The sequence below is a fragment of the Dendropsophus ebraccatus genome, chromosome 3 (assembly GCF_027789765.1).
Source record: "Dendropsophus ebraccatus isolate aDenEbr1 chromosome 3, aDenEbr1.pat, whole genome shotgun sequence".
Taxonomy (NCBI): Eukaryota; Metazoa; Chordata; class Amphibia; order Anura; family Hylidae; genus Dendropsophus; species Dendropsophus ebraccatus.
The window spans coordinates 41,492,116-41,507,780 of record NC_091456.1 but is presented as its reverse complement, the minus strand read 5'-3'; the positions used below and the strand labels follow the sequence as shown (position 1 = coordinate 41,507,780).

The 15,665-nt window shown below is 42.4% G+C and overlaps 1 protein-coding gene across 1 annotated transcript; it reads right to left on the bottom strand.

The window, feature by feature from the left end:
• Window positions 1–3,278: 3,278 nt before the first annotated feature.
• Window positions 3,279–11,410, bottom strand: SDR39U1 (short chain dehydrogenase/reductase family 39U member 1). The gene is made up of 6 exons (XM_069961566.1): window positions 11,328–11,410; window positions 10,142–10,248; window positions 8,006–8,088; window positions 5,584–5,705; window positions 5,339–5,494; window positions 3,279–3,816 (listed from the first exon to the last, which is right to left on the bottom strand). Exons 1-6 carry the CDS (start codon window positions 11,341–11,343, stop codon window positions 3,398–3,400), a joined length of 903 nt encoding a protein of 300 aa, XP_069817667.1. The 5' UTR covers window positions 11,344–11,410; the 3' UTR covers window positions 3,279–3,397.
• Between the last annotated feature and the right edge of the window lie 4,255 nt (window positions 11,411–15,665).

The window sequence follows — 15,665 nt, the reverse complement described above, 5'->3', positions numbered from 1 at the left end:
ACATTATTCTGGTTCAGGCCCTTCTGGGTGCGGTTCTCTTTTGACGGTCCATTGAATTTATTAGTGAAAGGACGGTGAAAAAAAGATGTGTTGAACCAGAAGATGAAAATACTTCCAGTGTGTTCCAATATGCCTGTCATTTCTTTCCACCATTATACCTTAGGTCAGGGGTGGGGAACCTTTTCCCTGTCGAGGCCCAAATCTGCTGCGAGAATGTGGAGCCATAGAGAATGACACTACAGAGCATCACAACGGATTTTGCTGTGGAACTCGCAGCGTGAAATCCGCTGCTATATGCTACGCATTAATCTACTCTTACAGAAAAAAAATCCACAGGATTAGAGACAAGTAAGATTGCGGGGGGTCCGACCTCTGCAACCCACAGCCATCTCCAGATCACCACCTCAACACCTTTGTTATGAACACAGTCACGTGCTGTACTCACCCCTTATTGGCTGCTCCATAGAGAATGGAGCCATAGGTGAGATGCCATAACCACAGCTGTGTTCACAAGGAGCAATCTTACTTGTCCCCTATCCAGTGGAAAGGGAACAAGTTAGTTTAAAGGGGTATTCCACCCAATGCAGTTTAAAAAAAGAATTGCAAAAGCAGCCCTGTTGTACTCACTGTGTCCCCCTGAGCGTTCTGACACAATTCTTCCATTTCTGCATGCTTCTGTTCTCCATATTAAAGTTTTTAAAATTCTGTCATGCTTTTCAATATGGCGCTGGTCAGGAGACTCCAACTCCCAGCATGCACCACACCTCCTATGTCTCCCTCCCCTTCCTCCATCCTGTCATAATTTCTCCCTCTCTCCCTGATCCATTGCTGTTTCCTCCCCTGCATTCACGTCTCTCTCTCCCTCATCCATCTGTGCTGGGGAAATGTATCTCCTGTCACCCCTCACTCAGGAGACATGCCTATACTGCCCTGTGTCTCTGCAGTGGGCTGGGTTAGCAGCAGTAAATACTTACACAACCCAGCCCAAAACAGAGACAGAAGACATGTGACCTTGTTTTGTAAACAAGACAGAGAAGTCTCAGTGTATCAGCATTTTTGTGCTGACATGGGGTGAGACACCTAAAAAAGATCAAAAATTATGCAGAGGCCATAATAACATCCAGTTGCATATATATTGAGCTTTTTACATACTATTAAATATTGCAAAGAATTTTTTTCAGTGGAATATCCCTTTAAGGTGGGCAACCTCTTTAATGACGCTATAAAATAAGTAATAATGATAGCATGCATCACTTTCCGTTCAAAGGCTTCCTATACAATAGGATGCTATTGTATATAATGCTATAATAATAGTGTTAATGAAGCAAAGATATAGAAGCCTGCAGATGCTGTCAACTGCCTTTGAAGTTATGAACCACCTGTAAACGTATGAAGAGGACACTGTTGTAATCTAACTACTTTCCTCTGCTTAGCAGTCATATGGGGGCAGAGTCAACCCCTATCCAATGATCTGGAAGTAAGAGAAGCCACACAAGGGAGAGATGGAGAGTTAATATGTCAAAATGAGAAAATACTGCTAGACACATGTGTTGAGCTTGTCTCTCTTGATAAGGGGCCACTGAACCACTTTAAATTCTGTAGTGAAAGTGATAAGTAAGGGTCCAGAAAGATTATCTGCCAGATTTGAAGCCAAAGCCAGGAACAGACTATAAACAGATCAGATCATAAAGGAAAGCCTGAGATTTTTCCTCTCTTCAAATCCATTCCTGGCTTTGGCTTCAAATCTTTGGCAGATAATCTTTCTGTTTAAATAGACCTTTAGACATCTGTCAACAGTAAATGCGGTGAAATCAGTTCTCACACAAGAAACATAGCTGACTAGGTATAAACTCAATAAATATGTATGTTTTAATAGGGTTCGTCATATTTTTTCTTGCTTTACAGCTGCTTTTTGGCAGATTTCTGCCTGTTCAAGCTGGTACGCAAATCTGTTACCAGTTGTGTCTCTTTTTCTCACTATAAGGCACCATTGTGACAAGTAAAGGGACTCTGAAGCGACTTCCTTCCTGCTCTGTCTCCTTTATCTTATAAATCTCTGCCATCTGTACATATTTGAAGATTTACTAGCTACACCTTATCTGTTGAAAATTAGGTCATCCAGTCGGAATACAATTTACTAGAGTCCCCCAATGTCCATTAGACCTCATTTATCCGCATTACTATAAAAGAAGTGGTGGCCTTATAGATCACTGCAATTAGAGATTAGGACTACAACTATGGGTGTATCCATATTTTCTAGGCCGTCCCCGGATAGTATCCTCCCTCTGCACAGAGCCGGCAGCCAGAGGGATATGAGCACAGATAAGTTTTGCTTTATACGAAGCAAAATTAACCCAATTCGCTCTGCTCTAATTGCAATCACTAAAAAGAGTCTTATAGTAAGACTGTAGTAGTTAATCATAGCAACCAATCACAGCTCAGCTTTCATTTCTCATATATCTCTGGTAAAATGAATGCGAAGCTTAGATTGGCTGCTATAGGCAACAAAAAGAATCTCAAGGGCCTTTTACATGGGGTGATTACTGGCCAGGCGTGTTGCAAGAAACACTCTTGTGGTTGATATCGCCCTGTGTAAAAGTGAAAGCGATCAGTTTAGGACAAGGAAAGCGCCGATCCTTGGCTGATTGTGTCTTTAGAACATGCTTCAAAATGTACTGTTATCGGCCGCACATCTTCCTGTGTAAACAGGGTTATGTATGGCCACTAACGATAAAGGCAAACTGACAACATGAGTATACATATATCTATTCTGTCAGTTTCCAGATCACACAGCAGTGCATACTTGCCTAGTGTGCTGCTGCTGTGATCCGGCATCCTCTTCTCCACCTCTCCCTTCCAGCCACTGTATCTTCAAACAACCACATCCTCCAGAACTGATTGACAGCTGGAGGAGGCAGGGCCTGAAAACACAGAGGCTGGACGGTAGAGAGCTGAAGAAGAGTGTGCCGGATCACAGCAGCACACTAGGTAAGTATGTACTGCTGTGTGATCTGGAAACTGACAGCACAGACATATGTATATCTGAGCTGTCAGTTTCCATAGCAGCAAGAGTGATAAATGGCTCTATTTCTCATGCAATGTAAAGACACTGCAAACAAGCACCAATCTCGCTGATTGTCGGTTGTTCACAGCAGAGAAATTTGTGTGTAAAAAGGACCTTTACTATCTTACTTGATACTGTGCAACACATAAAATAGATGCTGGACTCAGTTTTGGTGCACCGTCTTCACTGATGCTGGGCATAACTTATAATTCAGTTCACCTTATAATTATTTTCATTTTAATAAATAACAGCAAGGCTAATATGGTATACACCAAGACTTATTGAATATTTGAGATGCCAAGAAAAGGGAAAATATAGATCACTGTTTAATTTTTAGCTCAAAAGTTGAGCAAGTGCAGAGTCAAGGTCTGGGTATAGAAAGGAGAATCCACTTTGCAGGGTCCTTTGTGGGATTACTCTCGGACCCTCAAGCAGCATTGGAGCTCTCTCATTTCCAAAGAGCATTTGGACAACAAAACCTGGAGTGAATAGGAAGGCAGGACGTCCCAGGGCTCTACTCAGTGCCCCTGTGAAGTCGGCATTGGTGTCTGTAACAGATGAGGGGGACACTGCATTTAGGATACCAGAAACTTTTCCTTGCTGCTCAACAGTGTGACATAACAGTCTGCAGAGGTCTTCAATGTGAATCCAAGGAAATGGCTGCTTTCCAGAACCAACTACACCTCCAAGACACAAGCGGAAAGGTAACAGCATTGTAGGAAGAGCACCACCGTTTTGACCCAGAACTACACCTGGCAGACAAAGGAAAGTGTATTTATGTTACATATCATTGTAAAGGAAAAAAAAAAATAGGAAAAATGAAGCAGTTCCAAACATACCCAGTCCCAGAACGTTTACATCATTGTGCCCGTTACAACTACAAGGGGAAAAGTAGCCAAAATTCTCTACACAACCTACACAATATACTGCCCACAAATTGCTTGTAGGGTCCCTTCAAAAAAATGAAATCCTGCATGGAGGTTGTCTAAGCATATCATCTAAAGTAACAGGGCGCCATACTAAAATAGAATAGTTTCATTTTGGAGGAAGTTCTACTTAAAGAGTAACTGTCATGTTTTTTTTTTTTATTGCAGAAATCAGTATTATAAGCGATTTTAAGAAACTCTGTAATAGGTTTCATCAGCCAAAAAAGCCTCCTTCTGTACTCAAGAAGCAATCTCCCAGCCTCCCCCCCCTAACTTCTTATCTGTGCATTATCAGGCAAACACGTCTTCATTACAGAGAAGCCAGTGAAGACGGGCTCTGCTCTCTCCATTGTAAGCCTATGAAGGGGGGGAGGGGCTGGGGGAGATGAGGGAGCAGGAAGAGGTGACATGAAGGTCAGCTGTTTGTAGACTCTCTGGGCACCTAAAACGCTAAATTCAGGTGTCAGAAAGGTCAGTGCTTATCTATGAACTTACTGAGAGAAGATTGCAGGGTGTTTTGCTTTGCAGAAATCCTCCGTGCTCAGTCACTCCTAACAGCCCCTCCCCTCTCCATAGCCACATAATGGAGACAGAAATCCTGCTTCATCTGATGTGAGGGGGGAGGCTGGGAGATTGCTTTTTCAGTACAGAAGGAAACTCTTTTAGTACATAAAACCTATTACAGAGTTTCTTAAAATCGCTTGTACTATTGATATTTAATGTTTTCAGAAAAATTACCCTGAAATGACAGTTACGCTTTAAAGCAGTATTCAACTGACTAAAAACATATCCCTTATTCACAGAATAGGGAATAGGTGTCTGACTACAGGTGTTTCGACCTCTGGGACCCCCATACCCCAAGATCTCGAGGACAGAGCCCTGAATCTCCAGGCTGAATAGAACAGCAGGTTGGCAATGGCACACCATTCATTCTTATTGAAATATCATAAAGTGGTGCGCATAGGGGACAAGTTTTTAGTCTCTGGAATACCCCTTTAGGAACCCCCCCTTATATATGGGCCGATTATTGAACAAATGAACGTGCATAGGAATGCTTTATCCCAATAAGTGGCTCATGTAAAAGGGCCAGCAGTCAACCGGTTAACAAGAAAAAACATCTTTGTCAGCTGATCAGTTCTTTATTTAGGCCTAAAAATCATTGTTCTAGGCCACACGTAACCCTGAGAAAATCGGGGATGTTCGGCAGAAAATGTTGAAATTAAATGCAACCCGGCCTGTATGATACTTCAGCTGTAGTAATGCTCATTAAATGAGCGCGGATCAACGATAGCCCTTACTATCGGGACCTGCTTGTCCTGTCTAAAAGGGCTCTTACATAATGACTCACCTGTTCGTACTTTTACCAGCTGGGTAACTGGCTTCCCCTCAGTACCAGACAGCTCGGCCGCATTCTCCCAATCTTTCACAAGTCGGGACAAAAAGTCTGCATTGCCACCAGGGCTATCTTCAGAGTACTGCTGGGTCTGGCTGGATGGATAATATGCTTGGAAGGAGCAAAAAAGCAGACAAGGAGTGAGTATGTTCTCAGATGGGAAAACATGAATACTACTTCATCACCTAATCTCAGCTTACCCACTCCGGTGACCACCACCCAGGTGTGTGGAGGGCTTGGAGACTGACAGATAGCTTGAGTAATAGTGCGTGTAGTTTCAATCCTGCTGGCAATAACTTCCTGTTTAAACTGCTCGGTCCACCTAGGATTTTATGAAGGGCAATTATTCACCCCATAACATTTTACTTTTGTCACAATCAGATAGCTGTAACATATTGAGGCCTAAAAACCTAATACTCTCAGGCTATATTCCCACTTCAGGAACATTGACGGCCACAAACAATGATCACGATCATTATTTGCAGCCGTTAATATTACAAGATGGACTCCTTTCCCTGCTATGTTCCCGAAGTGGGAACATAGCCTAAAGTGGAAACCAACAGCAGATTAGAAGAATCTAACCTGCTGTTATGTTTTCATAGGGCAAGAGATGCTAAGGAAGAAGGTAGTTCCTTATCTTTCTCAGCAGTTTTGCTGAAATCTTCTAATTAGACGGTCTGGTGCACTGGGGGAAGGACTACAGACTACAGACTACAGAATATTTATCTGGCGTTCTGCAGTGATGACCGGCTGCAGTGAGATTTCTGTAGAGCGCTGCCTAAATATTAATAGGCAAAAACAGGAAAAATCCTGCCAGTGACATTCCTAATGATGAAGAGGATGGGGAGGAGGGACAGTGCAAGGTTAGGGCACAGATACTCTAGGCCACCGCAGTTTGACACAGGGCTGCAAGTTTAAAAGTTGTTTTTTAGGACAATAACTTCATCACCTGCTGAACGGACCCCAGGACAGATCTTGGATTAAAAGCAGCTATAAGAAGGTGCAAGCAGTTCGGGGGGGTTGATTGTGGGTACAGAGTCACTTTAAGTACAGTACACGCGATCATGTGACCTGGACCTATCATGGGAGAATAGATATGCATTCTGTAATGAATATATAATTATACCCTGTATTAGCCCCCTATCTTTCTTTCACCTGCTTTGACACCAGGCACTGACAGTAGCTGAGATAAGAGTCTGTTGCTTGGCAATTCAACGAGTCCTATTTATTCATACTAACCAGGAATCAGACGGTTATCTCAGCAAGTGTCCTCTCAGCTTCCAATGTCAGATGAGACGAAATAGAGACATCATGCATATTAAAAAAAAAAAAAAACACACACACAAAACATATTTCCCCCACTAGTAGCCATCTCTCAGTGCTGAATGTTGCTTTCAAGGTAAGAAAGGTTGGGGAGCACTCCTATAAACCTGTATTGACTATAATACTGGAGCCCAACACTTCCATTATATAGAAATCAAGCATCAAGTACATTTTATAAAGGGGACTTTTATGTATAATTCTGGTTACTATACAGAGTGATAAAGCAAAACGGATTAACAGGAGAAGATCTAATAATCCAGACTATATACATATACAGAGTATATATATATATATATATATATATATATATATTATGATGCAAATATATGTATATATCACCTTAGGCTGCATACCTGACCTGCACGTCAATGCCCAGATATCTTACTAAGGAATATTAACAAGCGTTCTGCAACTGGAAAATGAGGATGTAAAAAGACAAAATGCCTACATATTGCTTCCCCTTTTATTTTTGTTGTGGTCATGGTTACTGGGGAACAATGTAATACCACAGAACAGGTGATAAACAAGTGTTTACCATGACATCATTTTTCCAGCTTGGAAATCACTAATGTGGTCAGTCAGCTGCTAGTGAAAGGGGAACATCCAACTTGTAACTAAAGAAAAGCAAGAGACAAGGGGTTTTCCCACCTTATTAAGTGAAGGCATTTTGTTAGGATATGCCACCATTTAGGAGGTCTTCATAAAAGCCCTACATAAGGGGAAAAGAGTCCTCCACCACCACATTTCCCTGCAGAGTTGGATAGCTGAGAATGCTGTTGTGCCGGGAAATAGGTACAAAAAAGGGTACAAGTTTTATCATGTAACTCACTCCTTTTAATGAAAACTAAGAGCAGGTTGAATGACTAACCCGCTGTCTTGTTCCCATACCACAGGTTACGCTGAGAAGGAAGGTAGCGTATGTAAATTAGTCTGTTTGGTGCACAGGGGGCGGGGCTACAACCCTTGGTGCACGGAAAGAAAACTATCTTCTTCTTTATGTTCCTAGAGGAACATAACAGTGTCAGAATCTTACATAACTGTAATATATTGGACTATTTAGCCAGGCATACAGGGTGGAGCAATTGATTATGCCTGCACCTTGGCATAGACCACATAAAGTCACACATTTTTAGCACAAGCCGGATGATTTGCTCAGCTACATAGGCAGGGGAGTACGGCAGGATGAGGAGAGGACAGACAGACAGGCATAAATCATGGTGGAACACAGGGACGGGGATAAAGGTCAGACCAATGTCCAGTCTTTACAGGTTTACATTTAGAATTTTCTGTGTCCCTCACCTCCTCAGTGGGTTTAGTACTTTCTCTCCAGCAAGGTTCACAACGGCATCACATGGTGGCAAACCATTTTTGGAGACATCTGCCTGTCAGATGAAATAAAGATAAAAGGAACTTTCAGTACAGTAACTAGAGATGAGCGAACCTGGAGCATGCTCGAGTCGATCCAAACCCAAATTTTCGGCATTTGATTAGCGGGGGCTGCTGAAGTTGGATAAAGCCCTAAGGCTATGTGGAAAACATGGATATAGTCATTGGCTGTATCCATGTTTTCCAGACAACCTTAGAGCTTTATCCAAGTTCAGCAGCCACCGCTAATCAAATGCCGAACGTTCGGGTTCGGATCGACTCGAAACCAAACTCAGTTCGCTCATCTCTAATAGTAACACATGGAATTCACATCAGTCTTGGTGAAAAACTACAGGGAAAAGATGTTCCTTTCGAACATTGAAAAGGTTTTCCTGTTCTGTTTTTGTATGTAAAACTTGCTCCTTTTAAGAAAAGGCTAAAGGGGTTTTCTGGATTTCTAAGACTAAAGGCCCATTCAAAGGCTAGTGTCTCACAGGTGCTGTGTATGGGTGACCGCTGAACAGCTACCCTGAAGAGCTGTCCACCAGGGGTGCTTGTGTGTCCGCATTTTGCTGATCAGACATAGGCAGCTTATCCTGTGGACAGGCCATCAGCGTTATAAACTTGGAAAACCCTTTTAGGGTGCGATCACATGTACAGGATTCACAGGAGACTTTATGCTGCATATATCAATGTAACTAAATGACTGAACACAGCAACAAATCTGCTGCGGATCCTGTACGTATGAACGCACCCTTGAGAAACTTTCTATAATTCTAATACACTGGCTAGTTGGCAGTAGGTCTCTGGATGTAAATAAAAATGGTTCTATTCATAGATAGTAAACCAAGGTCTCATAATAGGTAGACATTCATTTTGGTTTACCCAGCTTTTTTACACATTTCCAGAAATATATCTACCAATTCCTTTTAGTAAACCCATAACAAGAGGATTTTTTTTTTTTTTAAGTTTTCCCTTCATGTTAAAAAAAAACTTTTGACATGCCCAGTGATTCTCCGAGTGCTTCTCCCAGCTCTAACAGTGGTGATCTTAAAGTGTCACTGTCGTTTAATTTTTTTGCAGAAATCAATAGTACAGGCGATTTTAAGAAACTTTGTAATTGGGTTTATTAGGCGAACAATGAATTTTTATCCTGAAAAAGCAGTTTGAAGTTCTCCCTCCTGTCTTCATGGTTCTCTTATGGAGAAGGGAGGGGACGAGGGAGATGAGGCACCAAAACAGGACAACAAAGAGTTAATTTACAGCTACATCACCGGGCTATCTCCTTTGAAGTCAGCACTGACCTCTCTGACCTCTGAATAGAGGCTTTCACACAGGCCCCGCTGTGTAATTCTTTGTTCACTGCTGGCGACTAATCTCCCTCCTCCCCCCTCCCCTCTCCATAGAACAGGCAGGGTACGTCTGATGTAAACAAGACGTGATTTCCTGATAATGAGCAGTGAATGAGAGAGAGGAGGAGGGGGACCTGGGGAAAGTCCTTTTGAATGCAGATAATGGCATATTTGCCTAATAAACCAAATTACAACGTTTCTTAAAATCACCTGTACTATTTTGACAAAAAAAAAAAAAAAGTTAAACGACAGTGACACTTTAAGATCACCACTGATAGAGCTGGGAGAAGCACTCGGTTAAGTGCTTCAGTTTCATGCCTTCTGCAAAAAAAAAAAAAAAAACACGACAGTGACTCTTTAACACTCAGACAGATGAACTATTTTACAATGTATTTTTTAAAATTACATGATTATTTTAGTGATCATTAATAAAACCAATGATTATGCATCTCTGAGGTCAGGTCTAGAAGCCATATACAACATGAGGTAGGCCAGGTTTACAAAACACGTTTGAGACGCAACCCCCATGTAGGCAGAATGGAGCTTGGTTTAATGGTACTCATAGCTTTGCCCTTCTCTGTTTCCCACTACTTCCACAACACAAATGGTGGTATAAGGTCACATTTTATCAAGTATCACACATTTCCATACTACTCTTAACCATATAACTTATTTTATATACCGTTTACCTGTGACCCATTGAGGTCAGTTTCCTTACCCATGTAATCTTCTGCTGTCCTGGTTGGCGGGATATTATAGTGACTTGATGTCCTCTGCTTTTCAGTAACTGTGACAGTGCTTGACCAATAAACCCGCTGCCGCCTCCTAAAAGATAAAGTGAATACAGTGTACCTTTTTCCAGCATATCAGTCACGAAGGAATATATAGCAGCAGAGCATTATCTGTAATGGTTTTGCCAGTATAGTAGCCCCTCAAGTTACAGTAACATACAGTGGTCTTTCCAGGACCATTGTTACTTAATTGTGACCAGACTCAACATACAGATGCTACGAACAGTCCAACTCTGTGAATGGCTAATCTGACAAATGGAAGTGGTAAATCCACTGTATTCCTAAAGAGCATGCAGTAACTGGTTGTCTCTTGGAGCCTCCATACAGTATAGTGCAGTATACCCTACCCTGATCCAGGCAGATTTTTATCTGCGGTACATTGATGTCCTAAACTGAGATCCTGAAAACTATGAAGAATAACGTAGATTAGAAACCCGTATTTTATCATACAAAGTATAAATGATATTTGCAACACTGGAAACAATAGAATATCATTCTAAAGTTTGCAGATTAAATGGGTTGTCTGACAAGTTTAGTGAAATAGCAGAATATAAAAAAAAAAAAAAAACTATTGCTCTAATGGTGCGTTTACACAGGCAGATTTATCTGACAGATTTTGGAAGCCAAAACCAGGAATGGATTTGAAAATAGGAGAAATCTCAGTCTTTCCTTTATGACCCATTCCCTGTTTATGGTCTGTGCCTGGCTTTGGCTTCAAAAATCTGTCAGATAAATCTGCCTGTGTAAACGCACCATAAGGCTGGAGGGCCTGAGTATGACACCCCTCCATGGTCATGTGAATTGGCCCTATACTATCTGCAGCAGTTTACACACTATTTGGCATGGTATAATATACTGAATGTACAGTAGTCTACTAGGGACTATGTTCAGTTACTTGGCAGAGCTTTACAGCATAGGAGGCCAAACTTTTAGCTCAGAAACTGCCCTTTAAATAGTACCCAGGTGAATGTGCAGGAGCCAAGGTCAGGGAGCCGCCTGCTACTAGTGTTGTGCAAGTTCATACTCTGCGTTTAACAGACTTCTGCTGTTCACTGACACGACTTATAAATAAAGTTGCCTTATACAAAGTCATACAATGTGCGGTCATCTCACCGATAAGAACCCTCATAGCTGCGGCCAGAGAAGCAGAGCCGTGCTGTAACCCGGAAGGCAGAGCTGGCTTCTCACCTACTATATAACCATCTGCAGGCTGACATCACAAGAGCTCCAACTACAACAAACACCCGTCCCCGCTACAGAGTCATAGAAAAGGTTTTCACCACGTATTTACCAATACGAAGATGTCCACGGCAAGATGGCCTCCATTGAACGAAACCGCAGACACAGTTTCCGGCATGTTTTTATCTGTTTTTCCCTCTACAATAGCGAGTGCCTATGAATCTAAAGTAACCATAGAAACAAATTCCACAGTTGTGTAATAGCAGTGGCGCTCTTTAGCGCCCACTTGTGTTTATTTGCGTGTAAGTGTTGTGACAGTTTTATAATCTTGGTGTTGCCCTTGCATGCCATCTAGTGGTCACTGAGTTGTAATACAATAATACACTCCTCCTCTTTTCCTGTGTTTTCTTGCGCTTATAACAATAAGTACGTTAATAAGTGCAAAAAGAAATAAAATCTATCAATCCGATTGATAATTTTTTTTCACTGCAATTACTTAGGGTGTATTCACACATTTGTAGTGCGACCCCCAGTTGTGGATAATACTATGGAGATGCATCTGTTGTGCTCCACAACTCAGGAACCTCTGCATTGAACATAGTGATGCCACACACTAGGACATGTCTTTTTTTAAAAAAAAAATTGCGCCACAGATCATGGCCCGATACACATATACGGAGGTGAGAATGGGGCCATCGAAATGTATAGGTGTTATGTTCTGTCCCCAATTGCAGAAACAACTACGGACACATGAATAAGGTCTCATTCACAGGTCAGTATATCTTTGCGGACCATATTTTGAGTCTTCAATTTCCCAGCCGCTATCTTCAAAAAAAGTGCGACATGGAGAGAAGGGAGCTACTGCACCTCACACCTATGGCTGATACCAATGCCACTCGGCTAATTTTAAAAACCAACGCCAGGATATTGGTATATAATTTGATCAAACCATACTGCCCCGTGTACCACGTGCAGGTATCCTGGTTCACACGGGTCCCTATGCTAACTCCACACTGTGTCGGTCAGCGACTGCCAACCCTGCAAAGCGTGCACATGCAGGGAAGGGAGGCCATGGAATGGCCCCACCAATTCCCAGCCGGCATGTTTTTCCTATTCTGTCTGCAGCAGTGGTGGTGAGTGTTATACCATATTCACACTTGTGTTGTTTGGGGGCAGCCTTCCCTGTCGGTGGTGCCGGCTGGGTATTGGTGGGGCATTTTGGGTTTGGTCCTGTGACATTGGGGTTGCAGGGCCATTCCATGTCCTCCCTTCCCTGCATGTGCACGCTTTGCGGGGTTGGCGGTCGCTGACCGACACGGTGTGGAGTTAGCTTAGGGACCCTTGTGAACCAGGAGACCGACACGTGGTACACGGGGCAGTATGGTTTGATCAAATTATATACCAACATCCTGGCATTGGTTTTGAAAATTAGCCGAAAAGTATACTGCAAAGTAATAAAACTTTATTAAAGGGGAACTCCAGGTAGATGTAAAAAAAATTAAACTCTTGCAGAAGCATAACGCATTACTTACCTGTCTATTCCAGTTTTCAACTACCAAAAATCCATTAGTTTGGGGGGTTTGTTCTGTATTGTTTCTGTACTTCCTGGTTGAGCAGTTGTACACAGGACTACAGGTTCCAGAATGCAATGCTTTCTCTCAGCTATTCATTACAGTTCCCCACCCTGCCCACTCCCCGCAGGACATGTAAGCTGTGTTCACACATTGCAGTTTTATTGTATTACTGAATTATTTGCAGTACTTTATCATTTCATTGTGGTCCCACCCACACAGCACACTGTATTCTCTACCTGTAACGCCGATATTGGAATAAAGTAAAGAATTTTTTTTTATTTAATTAAAAAAAATTCTTTTAATCTCCACGCACATATTATGATCGCGCATCTTTTATCTTTGAAGTTGAGCCGCACAATAAGGACTTTATCCGATATTATGTTACATAGGATATACTGTTTTTGTCTTGCTTTTTCTCCAGATGGGATAGGCAGTGCCAGCTCTGATCCTCTCTGCCATTAAGCATAATTTATTTGTTTTACTGCATCATTTTTGTGAATACGCTACAGTAATGCAACTCCAATACTGACACTTCAACATGTGTGAACACAGCCCTAATTTCACTGCACACTTCTGCACAATCAGCGAAATTGCAGCACCTGCTTCTGGTGGGTCAGAGAGCCCCCTGTCTGCATCATCAGCCTGTGCTCAGCAAACACACACAATGTGACATAGGCATGGAATATTTGTCTCCTAAGGTGGGAGAGCAGAAGGAGCAGGAGACAATGTGAATTGGCACAGAGGCCATTTTTCTTTACTTCCCGGATTTCAAACAGCTACCAGTGTGGCAGAACCGTGCAGATATGGTAATACATTGTATAGACACATCTATATAACTTTTAACATACTTTCAATAGAAAACAAGTTTTTTTTACAGTATGTGGAGTTCCCCTTTAAAGTAATGTATTAGCAACATATTTGTAGTCTCCAAGAGTCCAAAGCAGGAGAGGATTTTTATGGGAATTTGCTACTCTGGACAGTTCCTGTCAAAGACAGAGGTGGCAGCAGAGAACACTGTGCCAGATCAGTAAGAATACAACACTTTCTGCAGGACATACAGCAGCTGATAAGTACTGTAATCCTTGCGATTTTTAAATAGAAGCAATTTACAAATTCATATAACTTTCTGAAACCAGTTGATTTGAATGGAAAAAATGTCACGGGAGTACCCCTTTATATATAGCAATATTGTGTCTGTACTATAATGAATCCATTCATCTATATAGCGGTTTCTATTATTTGGGTATTGTATGGCAAATATATTTATCACTGCGTAGATGTGCCGAACATCGATACAGTGTAACAACGTCTTTTTCTCCGCTGTCTTAGATTGTAGTAAGCGATTACAATAGGATGGCGTACACTAGCTTTGTATAATGTCACATTTTTATTACTTTTACAGCATATCATTTATTATTGCAGCTGGAGGGAGATTGCAGCGACCTGCGGAGTAACACAAATGATTGTGCGGTTCTGCACGCCAGCACGCCCTTTCACATGTCTTTGTTAAATGATGGGGACCCTCTAAAGCAGATGTTCACACACACACTTCACGCCACAATTGCTAGAAGGTTTTCATCTAAGAAGAGTTTATCAGGCGGTGTTCCATCAGCAAGAACCTTCCTTTCTTATGTTCTAGCAGATCAGTGATATACATATAAGACATCTGTGGTCACACGCTGCTTCCAGCAACATCCATCTCTCCTGATCCTTCCGTCCCCTTGTGCGCTCAGTGGGGTGTAAATGTATTCTCTGGCGGTGAATGAAGGAGGAAGCGGCTGCTAGAAACATCTCTGCAAGTGGTTTATCTCTTAAATAACAAAATTTGTAATCCAGCATGCATGACCCCTCTCCAGCCTGACATCTGCTGTCATGGAAAAAAGGTTGGAGGTCACCATAGATATTACTGTAGATGGTCGGCTATTCTTAATATGTATTGCCAATTTTATAGCAACTAGTCAGCTCTCTTAAAGGGGTACTCTGGCGGAAATCTTTTACTTTCAAATCTCCTGGTTTCAGTAAGTTATACTTTGACCTTCGTCCTCGCTCTTCTGGCTCAGAAGGTAGGAATAGTCATTTCCAGGCTTAGAGGGGATCCCCAGAACTGGGCGTTCTCTCTACCCTCAGACTCCCCCACCCGACAGACTTTGGACGCTTTTTTTTCTGCCTTAGGTCTGTTATATGATGAAACAGACCGTACAGCTCATGCCGTGTCTCAGTTGATGTCACTCCGACAAGGCCTTCTATTGGCAGAAGATTACTGCGCACAGTTTCGCCAGCACTGTACTGAGTCTGGGTGGAACGACCTAGCCCTAAAGGATCTTTTTTGGCTGGCCTCTCTAACTCATTGAAAGATCTGCTCATAGCCCATCCTGAGCCGAGATCCCTGGAAGAGGCCATGTCGTTGGCGATCCGTGCAGATCGATGCCTGAGGGCTAGGCGTTCCAACAGATCTAGTCCGGTCCTCTCCACTCCATCGTCATCAGCCAACACTGGGTTTCAGCCTCCAGCTGAACCCATGGAGCTGGATACTATGACTCGTCAGGAGTGGAGGGATTTTCGTTTTAAAAATAATCGATGCCTGTATTGTGGTAATTCTGGTCACGGGGTAGCTACCGGTCCCCGGCTCCCCGCTAATAAAAAGAAATCACAGCAGGAAAACTCCCACTCCTAGACAGTTTATGGGAGGACTGTCTAG